Source organism: Choloepus didactylus, chromosome 18 (genome assembly GCF_015220235.1).
Source record: "Choloepus didactylus isolate mChoDid1 chromosome 18, mChoDid1.pri, whole genome shotgun sequence".
Classification (NCBI taxonomy): Eukaryota; Metazoa; Chordata; class Mammalia; order Pilosa; family Megalonychidae; genus Choloepus; species Choloepus didactylus.
The window spans coordinates 19985683-19999894 of NC_051324.1; the positions used below are offsets into that span (position 1 = coordinate 19985683).

The 14212-nt window shown below is 51.9% G+C and overlaps 1 protein-coding gene across 6 annotated transcripts in view; it reads right to left on the reverse strand.

The window, feature by feature from the left end:
• RAP1GAP2 (RAP1 GTPase activating protein 2) overlaps positions 1-14212 on the reverse strand; it is a 220810-nt gene that overhangs the window by 18447 nt on the left and 188151 nt on the right. For all 6 annotated transcript variants that reach the window (XR_005212799.1, XM_037810055.1, XM_037810053.1 and 3 more), the window contains 4 exons: positions 13415-13570; positions 8355-8426; positions 7751-7837; positions 6273-6407 (listed from right to left, as the gene is read on the reverse strand). Coding sequence is in view for 5 of the 6 variants with exons in the window: in XM_037810055.1 (XP_037665983.1) it covers positions 6273-6407; positions 7751-7837; positions 8355-8426; positions 13415-13570 (450 nt within the window). In the remaining variant the exon portion in view is untranslated. The remainder of the gene's footprint in view (positions 1-6272; positions 6408-7750; positions 7838-8354; positions 8427-13414; positions 13571-14212) is intronic.

The following is a 14212-nucleotide window of genomic DNA, read 5'->3' on the forward strand; positions in this document are numbered from 1 at the left end:
CTCTAGGCCACAGGACAAGTCACCTAGCAACATTTCCCCACAACATGGTGAAAACAGGCAGCATGCTCTGTTTACTCTACTCCAAAGACCATAAAGTCATGTTCCCTTTGGAAAACTGAAGGCAGGAATGTGTGGCACCCACACAGAGGTGTCCTCGGACGGACAGTGGACTTCCTTAAGTGAGACAAGTGCTCCATACATCTCAGCATCTTCATATTCCATGGGCTGTGGCCCTGGTCAGTGCCACCACCGCAGTCATCAGCAGCAATGACATTTCAAATTAATAATTTATGTTCTGATATATCCCTCACTGTCTCTTTCCAAAAAGGAATCAACATAAGTAATAAGCCCTGTGTGATGGTTTCTGGTCTACTGAGCTCCCATGAATGACCTTATCCCACAATTCTGGGATGCCCAAGGGATGGACATTTTGTAGAAAAGGTCTTGAAAGGTTAAATGATGACCAAAGGTCACAAAGCAGGTAAGGGATGGAGCCAGGACTCAACTTCAGGACCTCGGGCTCCATGTGAAAAGGGCCCAGTACCCAAAAAAGTGGTCCCAGTTGAAAATATAATTCAGCTGGTTGACAGGCTAAGGATGACTAGAAGTGAGGAATTTCATTTCCCCCCACTCCCACCTGCCCTGCATCTCCAAGGCTGATGTCAGGAAAGACACCTTCTCCTCGACACCCTTGGTGTCACTGTTGGAGTCAGCAAGTTAAGTTTGAAGAGATAATGGCCTGGGGAATTCCAGAGATGTGTAGGAGAGCAGTCTGAGACTCAAAGCTGGTGGGAAGGGTCTGACTCCCGGTTCTTCCCTTCGTGTGTGAACCTCTCCGAGACACAATTTCCTAGTCTGCAAGAAGCTGGTTGTGATCCCCACCCTGTGGGGTGCCATGAAGATGACAAAGAACCCATGTCTATAAAACACCTGGGCTGACACTTGCCCACTTGGTGTTAGCTCTCTTCCTGTGCTCTTGGGAAGAAAGGAGAGAGGGGTGAGTGCTATCCCTAACGCCTAAAATAGTGCTCAATTGGGACAAAATCACCTGGTGATACAGTCTAATGTATTTCCCTTTTCATTCTAATGCAGACCTGGATGGAAGCACCAGCCTTCTCAAACTGAGCAGAAGAGTCAGGTAAAGGGTGAAGAAGAGAACAGAGGGCAGTGATCTAGAAAGGAAGGCAGGAGAGAAGAGAAGGAGCAAGGAAAGGACAGGCGAAGGAAGCCTCGCAGTGGCAGTAGAAGCTCTCGGGGGGTCCCTCCCCCACATCCCTGCCAACGCTCCCCTTCCCTCTGCCTGAGTCTTCCCAGGCATGGGCTCGTGGCTCTAAAGGCTGCCTCTGCCAGTGCTGCACAATTGGCCTTTGGAAACTTCTGTATGCCGAGACGAAATCGTACCATTGCTAGACCTTGGCCTAGCTCCACCCTTGTCTTAGACCAGTCTATGCCATGTCTCACACGACCACCACTTGCTGTCTTCAGGGGCTGCTCCCCTCCCAGAAAATCTCTGGTTCCATCCACCATCCTCAGGCACCATGGCTCCCAAGCACACCTCACTGTTCACCTTTCAACACCTTCCCCTCTGAGGGAGTGAAAAAAAGAGATGCAGCCGTGCTCTTGCCTTTTCTGCTTACAACACTTTTTGTCAACCGGAATTTGTGTACCAGTTAGCATCATGGAGGGGACAATTCCCTTCCCTGGCAACCATGCCCTCTGCCTCCTGACATACGGGTTTTCTGGGTCATTGCAACTTAACAAACTCAACTTAAGTGACTATTCCCCCCAGAGCTCAGAGATGAGCACCAAGGGGGGTGTGCCTGTCCCCACCAGGCAAGGGACAGAGGCAGAGGGGCCTGGAGATCAAGATGCTCATTTCTTGCCTGCTGAGATGGCTCCTAATTAGGCAGTAGTCGGTCCAGAACAGGGCCTTCTGTCCTGCTAGCAGGACAAATAAAGGACAGAAGCCAACAGGGAAAAGCGAAATCCCTTCACATCTCCACTGGGACAGACCAGCACTCCAGCCCCTGAGCTGCAGAAGGACCAAGCCAAGGCCCCAGCGCTCTCTCTGCTGGATACCCAAAGGCAGGGGGCCATCCTGATTCACGACTTCTCGTCTCAAAAGCAGGAGTGGCAGGAAAGGGAGCCCAGGAGGAAAAGGAGGTGGCAAAGATGCTGAGAGCTGGTGAATCTGCCTGGACCCCTGCTGGGTTCCATCCACCATGGCGGGCACTGCCCGGCCCCTGCCTGCTGGTGCCAGGAGCCACGAAGACGATTTGCTGGCGACAGCCGGAAACTGCTGCTCCTCTCCTGCCACTAGGGGTCAGGCCAGAACAATGCAATAACCGTCACGGTCCCTCTGAGGCCGGGAGAAATTCACCTGCCAGCTCCCTGTGGCTGCTGGGCGACCTGCTCCCTGGACCTCAATTCCTCCTTCTCTACAATGAGGTCAATACAGGGGTCGGGCCGGCTCAGGATTTCTCAAAACATGGCACGTGCACACACAGTTTATATGCATCTCATGCAGATGCATGAAGTATCATCACTCTTCATTTCATCATAGACCAATGAAAACTTTGTCAAAGCTGGCAGTGGTTCAGAGTGGCATTTGAAAACAACACTCTGAAATCAGTATTTTTCAAAAGTGAGTTATATATGGCTCCTTTCTAAAGAAAAAGATTCTTGCAAGACTCTCAAGAATATGTCCACAGATCCCCAATACCAGCGTTTCTCTGGACTGCATTGGCAGTGCTGACTTAATACCCCACCCTTCTTATTCCATAGAAATGTCTTTTTCAATTGAGTTATAACAGCAAAAGTTTAGTCTTTATAATTGGAAATATATATACATATTTTTAGATGTTTGTAGAACTGGAAGATTCCTGAGAGTATTTCTAAGCACCTTAGTTTGAGAAACAAGTCTAGAACCCATGGTTCTGTTTCTCATAGAAAGAAAAAAGCTTAAATTACAGCCAGTAGAATCAAAGCAAGAAACAAAGAAGAACTAACGTGGCTGGTGATGTGAGGCCCCAGGCAGCACAGCTGAGGGCAATGGGAGTCTGCTTCTTGAGTGAGAGAAAAAACGTCCCTGTGCTCTGGGGTGGGGGAAGAACGGTCTCAAAAAGAGGCAAGGAGGGAATGGCTGGTTGAGATTGCGTTTCACCCCAGGATTCTCAATCATGTTGAGAGATGAGAACTCTGACAGGCAGGAGATGAAACCTGCAACTTTTCTTCCTGCAGTCCTTCCATGCACCATGTCTTTCAAGAGGGATTCTCAGAGGTTCTGGGGGGCTCCAGGAAGAGTGACCATAATTACAGCACCAAGTACCACCCACAGCACCCATGGAGAAACACCAAAGCCAGAGACCATCTCCCGAGCTGGGTCAGATGCATAAACCTGAGCACAGGCAGGGCTGTCACCAACCAAGACAAGCGCTGCAGCCACGGCCCAAACTTCAGAATCCACTGGGCCACTGTGCTCCAGGCTGCTAAGGCTGGCCTGTCCCCAGCTCAGGCCTCCCCAGCTCGGGAGACAAGAGGACAACAATGAAAAGGACAGGACACAAAACCACGAGATGCTAAAAAGGTCATGGTTGCCAGAGGTTTGGGGGAGGAGAGGGATGAATAAGTGGAACGAGAACATGTTTAGGGCAATGAAACTAACCTGTGTGATACTTTAATGGAGGCTACACGACATTATGCAACAAACATACCACACACACATAGGATGTCAATAGTAGGGGAAACTGGGGGGTGGGGGTAATAAGGGAACACTGCACTTTCTGCACAAGTTTTCTGTAAACCTAAAACTCGAGGTTCTCTAAAAAACAACGGTCTATTAAAAAAAAAAGGACAGGCACAAGAGCTCACGTTCCCAGCTGAGAGGAGAAAAGAAGCCGATCATAATCGTCAGTGCTCTGAAGGCTTTCTCTGTGTCACTGATTGTGATAGTCCCCTGCTTCACCCTGCAGAGCTCCGCCAGAGAAAATGAGAATATAGCAAAAGCAGAATGCAGAAGCAGGTCTGTTTTCAACCCACAGTTGGAAGGATTTAGGGTTAAAAAGAATTCCCTGGATTACTGCATCAAAGACAAGTAATGATGAAGTCTTAAAGTCTCTCTTCCCTAGGCAACCCCTTTAGGGACATGTCAAGCACAGATCAACTGCTACTCCTGCCAGAGGCAGGGGGCTGGACAAAATGGCCTCGGGTCACTCTCCTTTAGGCCTATATTTAGCTGCTGGGCCTTTTTACCCATCAAGCACCATGAACAGAGTGCCCACAGCTTTTGCAGGTTAAAAAAGTACATGAAACCTGAAAACACAATCGTCAGCTCGAAAATACAGAAAGAAAACTGCAAAATTACAAGCAACAACTGCTTTATTAAATGTCTGTAAAATACAACATACTGTTAGGTGATCAACTGCAACTCAAATCTCATACTTAATAAGTTAAACTTACTTGGGATGAGGAAGCACTTTAATATGCTTGACAGGATGTGGGGTGGAGCCCCCAGAAGTTAGAGTCCAGAGCCCACAAAGGCCTTTAAACGGTCCTGCTTCTCTGCTTTCCCCAAAACCTGAGCCCCATTTCCAATTTACCGGATCCCACGTCCATCCATCTCTCAGCTGGGCCATCCTATCGGACCTACCTCCCTTCTTCTCCCGGGTTCCGCTTCTTCAATGATCCCTTAGTTTCTCCTATTTCACCCTGGCTGCCCCTATCCATCAGCCATAGAACAGATGCCCGAGGAATCTCCTGGCAGCCTGGACAAGGAGCCCAGCTTCTCGTCCCACCCTTGTGAGGAATCTCAGCAACTGGCCCCAACTGGGCCAGCACAGCCCTGCCCTGCCCTCTGAGGTCCAGCCAGGCCAGCCAGGCAGCAAAGGACTGACCCTGAGCCTGCCCGGGCCCATGCAGGCGGGAATGGAATCTTAAATCTTTGAAGCAGAAACTGAGAGGGGGTATCACATAGCCGTTCAGAGCCTGGGCTTCAGAATCCAGCAGACTTGGATGCAACTCCCATGTCAGCTGGGTGACTCTAGACAAATTACTTTGTCTCTTGGAGTCTTTGTTTTCTTGTATGTAAAATTATACCCACAATTATTAAAATTGGGTATAAATTATTATACCAAATTATGCCCACAATAATAGTCTTCCTCACAGGGCACTGGGAGGAAGGCTTTAGATGGGATAATGAGTGTGAAGTTTTCATTTTACCCAATAATAAGAACAGCCACCACTTTGTAGCATTTAATGTATTCCAGGCAACATGCACTTTTCAAGGCATCAGTCAATTAATTCTCAGGCATCCTATTTCTCGTCCCTGTGTTGTTTTGATAGGAAAATGGTAGCTTAGAGACTTTAAAGAACTTGCCCGAGATCACACGGATCAATAGTGACAGAGCTGGGATTTTCATATAACAAGTCTAACCCCAACTTTACACAATCTGCCCCCCAAATGGGTGATCCAGCAGAACGCTGGCCTAAGAACCAGAAAATCTGGGTTCGAAACAAGGCTCTACCTCAAAGTCGGTGTAGGAGTCCTCGGCCTCTCTCAGCCAGTCCCCTTGTTTGACAAGGAAAGTAATAATAATTCAGCCAAACACACACAGTTACAGACAGGCTGAAGTCAGACGCGGAATGGCAGGGCCATGTGGACCAACAAGCACTTGACAAGCACATGAGGGTTGAACCCTCTCCACCAGACACCAGCTAAGTGGCTGCGCAAGCTCTCCTTGCATACTTCCAGGGGCAAGGAGCTCACTGCTGCATTTAGCAGACCATTCCATTTAGAAAGTCCCTCCCCATGCAAAGCCCAAAGGGACTTGCCTGTAACCCCTTCCCCCTGACCCTAGCCAGGCCCTCCACTGCCCTGCCAGCTGGGAAGAACTCACTGCAGTGCCCCACATCAGCTGCTGAAGACTGCTAGGCTATATCTTTATCCCAACCACAGAAGGAAGTGGGTGAAAGCAATGATGATCTTGGTTTGTCCCGCTGCTTAAGTCTTTACCGATACCTGCTTATCAGGTTCCTGAGCTGGGAACTGGACCAGGTCGAGACAGGGTGCAGGGGACACTGGAGTCACTGCTGGCGAGGAAGGCTGCCCCGAGCTCTCGTGCTTCCTGATGCCCGTGCCCTCTGCAAACACACTTGGTGCCCTGACTGGTCTGGCCACCTCTGCCTGGCACTGGGGCGCTGCAGTCAGGATCACAGAGGCCTTGGACAGCTTCCCTTCTCCGCCCCGCCCCTCCCTGCCACACACGGGCCCGAACCTTAAAAGACTCCAGGAATCCCCCGTGGCCACCATTCTCAAACTTGTCCTCTTCTGGGCCCAGTCCCAGCATGGCCAGTGTGTGGGCATGGAGCTCATCATGAAGGTTGTCCAGGAGGGCGGCCCTCGTCCGGTCCTAGAAGGGAAGAGGGTTGGGGGTCGCGGAGCTGGCACTGAGGACAAAGGTGTGCTCCTCTCCAGATGGGCTCTGGACACCTGAAGGCTGCCGCTCTGCCCAAACGCCTCCCAGCCCAGGCCCCCAGTGCTTGAGCGAACGCCTAATGCTCCATGCCCAGCCCTCTGCCCTCCACCTCCTGCCCCTGGACCTTCACACCAGTCCCACAGCCCTGGCCACCACCTCTGCCCTGGTGACCCCCAGCCCAGATCTCTGCCCTAAGTCCCACAGTCCAGACACCCAGCTGCCCACTGGTCCTCCCCAACCACGTTTGTCCAGGGCCATTCACGCAGCCTCCAGGGGGCGCCATTCACACAGCCCTCCACGAGTCCTTGCAGCAGCCCAGCATTTGCAGACACCTCCAGAGCAACAGGTCCTAAACAGAACTGTCTCCCAGTCATCCCCGTATCAGTGAAGATCCCATGTCAAAGGCCTAAGAGTCACCCTACAGTTGTACTCCCCACCATTACATCCAGGAGTCCACCAAGTCTTACCGACTGACCCTAAACCATTTTCTCCTGGGCAGGTGTAAAGCGCCATCTCTCTTGGACCCCTGTGACGGCTTCTAAGTGTCCTCCCTCCCTCCAGCTCCTCACCATTGTCAGAGTTATCCTTCTATTACACAAATCAAACACATCACTCTCCTGAAAAACCATATTAGCGCCCCATCACCTCTAGCTAAAAGCCCTTCTCCATTTGATCCCAACCGCCTTTTCCAGCTGAATCCCACCACTCCATCCCCAAGGTGCACCAAGCCCTCCGACGTTCCCTGAAGAGGAATGTTTTCCGATTCTACTTGGCCTGTGCCCACACTGCTCCCCCATGCCTGGAATGCTCCTCCCCACTCTCTCCTCCCAATGAGCAAACGCTCATCACTTATCAAGATTCGGCACCTCAAGGGTCACCTCCTCCAAGAAGCCTTCCCTGAACACGTCCCACGGGCAGAAGCAGTCACTGCCTCCTGAGCCATGGCCCTGTAACCGTCTATGGATGGCCCCCACCCACCGGCTTGTGAGCTGCAGAAGGGCAGGGATTGTGTCTTGCTTATCCCTGTCTCCCAGAGTGCAGCACGGGCCTGGAATACAGCAGGTGCCCAATAAATGATTGCTGAAGGGTTGACGAGACCTGAAGTTCACATGGGGTTTCCACAAGAAAGAGCTCCCCTACCAACACGGGGCTGGGAGCTTAGCAAGGCAATGATGGCGCATCCCACCTTGAGTGGCCCCCAGAACCCTGAGAGAGGCCAGCCAGGGGGCAGCCAGGAAGGAGGGCAGGGGGAAGACCTTCAGAAACCATGCTCTTACCTCCAGCTTTGCAAACTTGTCCGACTTGCAGCAAGCGTTCTCCGCGTTGGTGAGCTTGGTGAGCAGGAACTCCCTGAACTCCAGGCCCTGGAACACACAAGAGGCCCCGGGAGCTGGCCCACTCTCAGCCTCTCCCAAAAGGGCTTCGGCCACAGTAACAGGTAGGCAGAACTGGGGACCCAGGAAGAGCCCCAGAAAGGGGCTGACACTTGATCAAAAATAATCCAGGGTAAATTCACCTGCTAACATGACAGCATGGACACCAGCTTCCCTGGGCCAGGGAAATCAACCCTCCACACCCACAGGGGACATTTCCATGTCCAAAGGCAATTCTTGCAAAAGCTCCTGGAACTGGAACATTGTATTTTTTAAAAACCCTTCTTTGAGCAGAAAGGTAACCCTGCATCCAACACCCCTACAAGCAGCCCTCTGTGAGCCAAACTGGCAGCACAGGGAGAGATGGGGAGAGACCCCAGGTAAGGAGAGTTCCCCTGAAACCTGCAAAAGGGCCTCCCCAATGGAATGAGGCCAAACTCTGCCCCACTCCAACCAAGTACTAAAACCTGGAGTCTTGGGTACTAAAGGAACAGAGAGAAGAGCTTACCTTCTGGAAGACAGGGGGGCTGGGCAGAGGTGGGCCGAAGGCAGGCACGTCTTCCCGCGCAGTGACAGAGACCTGAAATCAGGGTCGCAGTGTGGGTCGGGAGCATAGAGGTCAGAGCTGCAGATGACAGCACGCTCCGTGCCCTGCCCACCTGGGAGCCGTGCTCTCCACGGCAAATCTATTTGCTGCTCCCTCCTCCCCTTCACAGGACACAAACACAAGGCTCCCGTGAGTCCTCGCCAGGGTGGGCACTGAGACACTGGTCCTAGAAGTGGGGATGGGCCGTGCCGAGCCACCCAGATTCTCTTATCTGCATCCCTGGAGGCCAGAAGCAAATGTTGGCAAGGTGACCAGATGGCACAGAGGAGCATCCCCGGACCCTAGCTATAACTCAGTACAAGTGCCCGGAGATGTATCTCATTACCTCATTTGATTGTGGTGTCAGTCCTAAAGAGAAGGCATGGTGAGAATTATTATTATCCCTGTTGTACTGATAAGGAAACAGATGTCCAGAGACATGCAGTGATTTCCCCAAAGTCGCACAGCTGACCATCTGCAGAGATGAGCAGAGAACCCAGATCTCTCCCAACCCACCTCTGGGGTTCTTTTCCCACAGCAGTGACCCCCAAACCTGGCCACACATCTGAATCATTCCGAGTGTGCCCTACCCCAAACCTCTGGATGAGAAGCTCTGGAGCAGGGCCAGGAATCTGCAACTTTATACACTCCTGGGAGCTTTTGTACAGTCAGTGGCCTTGTGTTTGGGAGCCCTGGGCCCACACACAGCATCGGCTGGTCTGGGTGAGGCTTGAACAGAGCTCACAGGTCTAGTCTAAAACTTGGGGGTGGGAGAGAAGCATCAGGGACCTCTTCCTGGGGGTCTCCCAGGTTTGGGACTGGTTCACACCTCCACTCCCCTCTCTGCATGGAGGTGCCCTGGTTTCACCCATTCTCAACCCACAAGGCTGAAAGGCTCTCAGGAGACCACCCTGTCCCTTCCCTGGTGGCCACTGATGTGAGCTCAGCCCTGGCACACCACCAGCTCCCTGGCCTGTGAAGTAGGGCAGACACAGGGGTTCTGCCAGACTGGGAGAGCAGGCAGCCTGGAGGCACGCCAAGGAAAGGCCCTGCCAGGGTCCAGAGAAGGGAGCCAGAGAGGGCCGGTCAACATGGCCTTGTCTCCCCAAGCTCGAGGCTGGCTGCACAGCCCAAATTGCAGTACCCAGAGTCGGGAACCTGTATGTGTTTAGCTGACGAGATTTCTGGCTGGGTTCCAGCCACTGCACACAGTTTCCCCACCACCTGCCCAGTCAAGATCTCAGCCCAGAGAGTCCAAATTTGGGGTTGGGGAGATGGGCCAGAGAAGGTTCCCCAGGAGGCAGGCAGGCATCTGGGAAGAAGGACAGAAGCCAGGTCCAGCTCTCACCCTTTCCCAGCTGCCCCAACTCAATGTCCCCGTCCTGCTGATGCCTGCATTAGCGTGGTCCCTGCCGGACGGGAAAGGTGGCTTCCAACCCACTCCTAAATCCTCACAAGTCTCCCAGCCAGAGAGCCCACTGTGGCAGTGGGCAGGCTCTGCCTGGATGACGGCCACACACCTTTATCTCACCCTGCTCCCTCTCCCCACCCTACTGCAAGACAGCCAAGGCTTCTGCCTCTCTTGGGGATATGTGGGTCGCCGAACTGAAAGCAGAAGTGGCCTGAACACAGCCCACCTTCCTGTTTTCTAAATTCAGTGAGGGGTTGGCTTGGGCCCTCCCAGCAAGGGGAATGGGGTGGACCTGAGGAGGCAGCAGAAGAGGCAGGTGTCTCAGGGGAGGGGTCTTCAAGTCTGGAAAGAGGAAGGAGGAATGGGGTGTGTGATAATAAGGAGGACCAGGGAGGGCTACAAACTCGACCAAAATCCCTACGTCCCAGTGTGGCCTGGAAGCTTAGAGGACCATGAAGGGCTGTTCAAGCAACATGTTGGTAGTGATAGGAAAGGGGGAGGGTGTACAAGGGCAGGACCCCTCCCCAAATGGCCTGCTTTGCTTAAGATTCCTGAGACACGACTTCAGGAACAGGGGTGGGGGTGCTCCTCAGAGAAGTTGGGGAGCGAATCCTAGCGAAGGCTCAGAGGGGATTTCCTTCCAACCTGGCAGGATGGGGACGAAGTTAGCTTCTGAAAACTAATACGATATGATATTTGTTGACACTCAAGTTCATGGGGCCAAGTCCTCACCTGCGGGCGGCTCAGGGATGAAGATACAGGCCCACCTGCGCAGGGATTCCAGGTTCCACTTGCCCTGGGTTGTGGCCTTGGGCCAGAAGGGACTTGAGCTCTCAGCCTCGGTTTCCATTTCCTTCCTACAAAGCAGGGCCAACGAGTGGCCCCGCCTCACTGGTGGTTGTTAGGATGAAAGAAGAGCCTGCTTCTACGGGCCAAGCACGGTGCCTGGCACAGAGCAAACACCCAGGAAGGGATAGTATCGTCACCCCCAGTTTTCTTTTAATTCTTCTGCTGATCCCTCATAAGGGGCATCTGAAACCACTAGAGTTCCCCAAAATCACTTACTAATCCAACACACACACACACACACACACACACCACACATCCTCCTTTCTCAACTCTTCCTTCCTCTCCCATAGGATGTCAGGCCTGGAAGGCGTCTGGGAAGTGTCTGGTCCAACTTTTGCATTTCACACCAGCAGAAACAGAGGGCCAAAGAGGGAGGAACTGGCCCAAGGCCACAGAGCCAGGCAGAGCCAGGGCCCAGACCAGAACCCCCAGGCTCCGGTGAGCCTCTCAATCCGGGGCTGTTTCAAGCACAGTTTTTCCCCGCAGCTCTACCTCCTGGGGAGGCCTCAGCCCCTGGGAAACTTAACTTGCAGGGCAAGTCAAGGTTCCCATTTCACTCCAGACCCACTGAGGGTTCTAACCAGGTCCTCTGGCAGTCCCCTCACTTCCTGGGATGCTGCTGGGGCATAGATGGACAGCTCTTTGGGGAGCACCCTGGAAGGCTGGTTTCCCTCGCTGCCCTCTGCCTCCCTGACTCCCATTCACACTTGTCCTCCAGCCTCAGTTTTTGCCTGAAGTTGGAGTGGAAGGTTCCAGGTCCCTGGGACTCTGTCCCACTCTTCCTGGAGGCCTTGCTTCTCTACTTCTTGCCACCTCTCCAAGGACAGTGCTTTTTCCTGGACCAGAGACTGCTGCTGTGAAGACTTCTAGGATCAAAGTTGGAGGGGTGTGGTGTGGTGCTGTGTGTACGTCTTTGATTCTCTCTGGTTGGATGCACCACTCCACTAAGCTCTTGAGAAAGTGGAGAAGCCAGTTAGCTGAGATCCATTTCCTATTAGGAACTAAAAAGGAACCCTACAGGTCCACCATAGGCCTCACCTTGCCAGCAGAGGCCTCACAGACAAGCTACTTGCAGATGGGGCCACTTGGCAGGGTCAGGAGCCTCCTTACACCCGGCTTCACTTTGGGGCTCCTTCTTGGGGTATCTGAGCTGCCCCATGGCCAACCCACACACACCGGCTCTTGTGACCTTTCTCAGGGTCAGGAAGGCCCTCAGGGCTGATTCTGCAGGTCACCTCCACACGTTCCCCCCAGCATGGGTCTGGCACTCAATAGACACTGAACAAGTCAACTTCCTTCCACCACCAAATTAAGCAAACAAGCTGTTAGAAGTGAATGTCCATTTCGGTCAAAAAAAAAAAAAAAAAAGGTGATTTTATACCCTTCCAGAAAATGCCCAGACCGGGGCATCTCCAACTTTCAGCCACAATTGCTCAAATGGCAAGAAAGCAAAAACATGAACGTAGGCACATAAAGGAATGAGCTCACCTCAACGCAAGGGAAGGTTTGCTTTTTAAATCTCATTTGATTTTAAAAGTTGACGTAAATTTTGCACTTAATGTATCTGAGTTTGTACTGATATAACAACTAGATAGCATCATTTGCTTTTTCTAAATCTTTGAGCAAAACTGACACTTCACGAAGATGGTAGTGAGGCACTATGGCTTCATGAATCCCAGTTTAAGCAGCAGGGGCCTAAATTATTATATAGGAAACATTTCCAGGCCTCATTGTTTTCCATTAGCAATGACAGACATATTTTTTTCTCTCACCCTTAGACCTGTGGTTCCTAACATTTTGGGGAGCCAGGAGGCCTCTGAGAATTTGAATGGTCTCTGTCCCCACAAAATGCAAAGTACACAAGAATAATGTTGCACCTTTCTGGGAGGGGCTCAGAGGCCACCCAATATCCACCTTGAAAACCCTGCCTCAAGCTATCTCTTGGGTCCCACCTTCCCCTAACAACACTGAAATAGAGACATCGTTGCCCAAAAAATTGGGATTGTTTCACTTGGAGAAGGGGCGGTGAGGACTAGCAGGAGCCAACCACCAGGAGTGGGCAGGGCGAGAGCTATTGAGGGTGGAGGGCTCCATTCTCTCAGTCCATCTACATTAGCGAGGATTTTGAGCCAAACTGACCAACACCTACTGATCAGGAGGCTTAGACGCAAATGCTTGTAGCCCCTCCCTCCCTGGAAGTCTTTCAAAGAACGATGAGACCAGAGGGTTGCACCCAGTGGCCAGGGTCCACCAGGCCCCCTCCTCTCCAACCTCCTCACCATAAACATTTGTGCTTTTCTTTCTTTCCTTTGTTGACTGCCACCCTTCTTCCTCTCCCCATTCCTGATAATCCTCTCCACTTTGTTTCTCTTCTCTTCTCTCCTCTGGCTCTGCCTTACTCTAGCAAGTAGCACCACCAGATTCCCGAGAGGGGCACTCGGGACTTCTCAGTCCTTGAGTCAGATGCTGGCGAGCCTGGAGGCACAGGACGGATGAGACAATCTCAGAAGGAGCTCACCCAGACTCCAGTCCCAAATCTCAGAAGCCTGAGAACTCATGGGAAACACAACGCATCATTTAAACCAACACTAACACTACAAGGGCCATTCTGGAGAACGGACTGAAGAGCTGTGGCCAGCCAATGTCCTTTGACATCGCTGAATCCATAAAATGCAGGGAGGTGCCTAGGCTCACCACTTCCTACAACAAGCTTTCTCCTTACCTTGTAGGACGGGGTTTCTGTGCCCAGGTTTTCAGCCTGCACGACAATATAGGCATGCAAAAAGTTGGAGGCAATCATATCTGGAACAAATGGTGTGTTTTCTTCTTGGAAGATGATGGCCACAATGTCATTCCCAATATGTCTCTTTCTCTGGAGCTAAACAAAAAGTGTGCAATTTTTACAAGTCAGACAGAAACATCCTGAAAACAGAATAGATCTGCACAAGAAACTCCCCATTATTTTACCATTATACATAAACCCTGGGACCCTAGGACTTAGCTCTCCAGGGAAATTTTTCTTTCAATCTTTAGAAGTCACAAAAAAAAAAAAAAAAAAAAAGGAAGCTGCCCAAGTTGTTAGGGAGAAGCTGGCAAGCATCTTAAGCATGTCATTGACTCTACAGTGTATAGAGCCCTGACTCAGGACCCAGGGAGAATATTTAAAAGGTGAATCCAGGTCTTGCCCTGGTAGAGCCTGTAATTGATCCGGGAGAGACACAAACACAGGGGAAGCCACCTGAGAACACTAACAAAGCCACCAGCCAGCAAGTGCCAAACCAGCTGCTGCCTATGAAGTGCCCGACAGCCATGGGGACAGAGAGGAGGGCAAAATCAGATGGCCTGATGGTAATCTGAGAAGGCTTCCTGGAAGAGGAGCTTGCACAGACGGGGAGTGGGGTGGGGGTGGGTGCAGGAATAGGACGACTATTGATGCAAATGTGGATTAGCAGGGATGAGCAGGTGGATCATTTTACCAATGGGGAGAAGAGCTGTGTGCAGAGGCTTGGACACTCTCGCC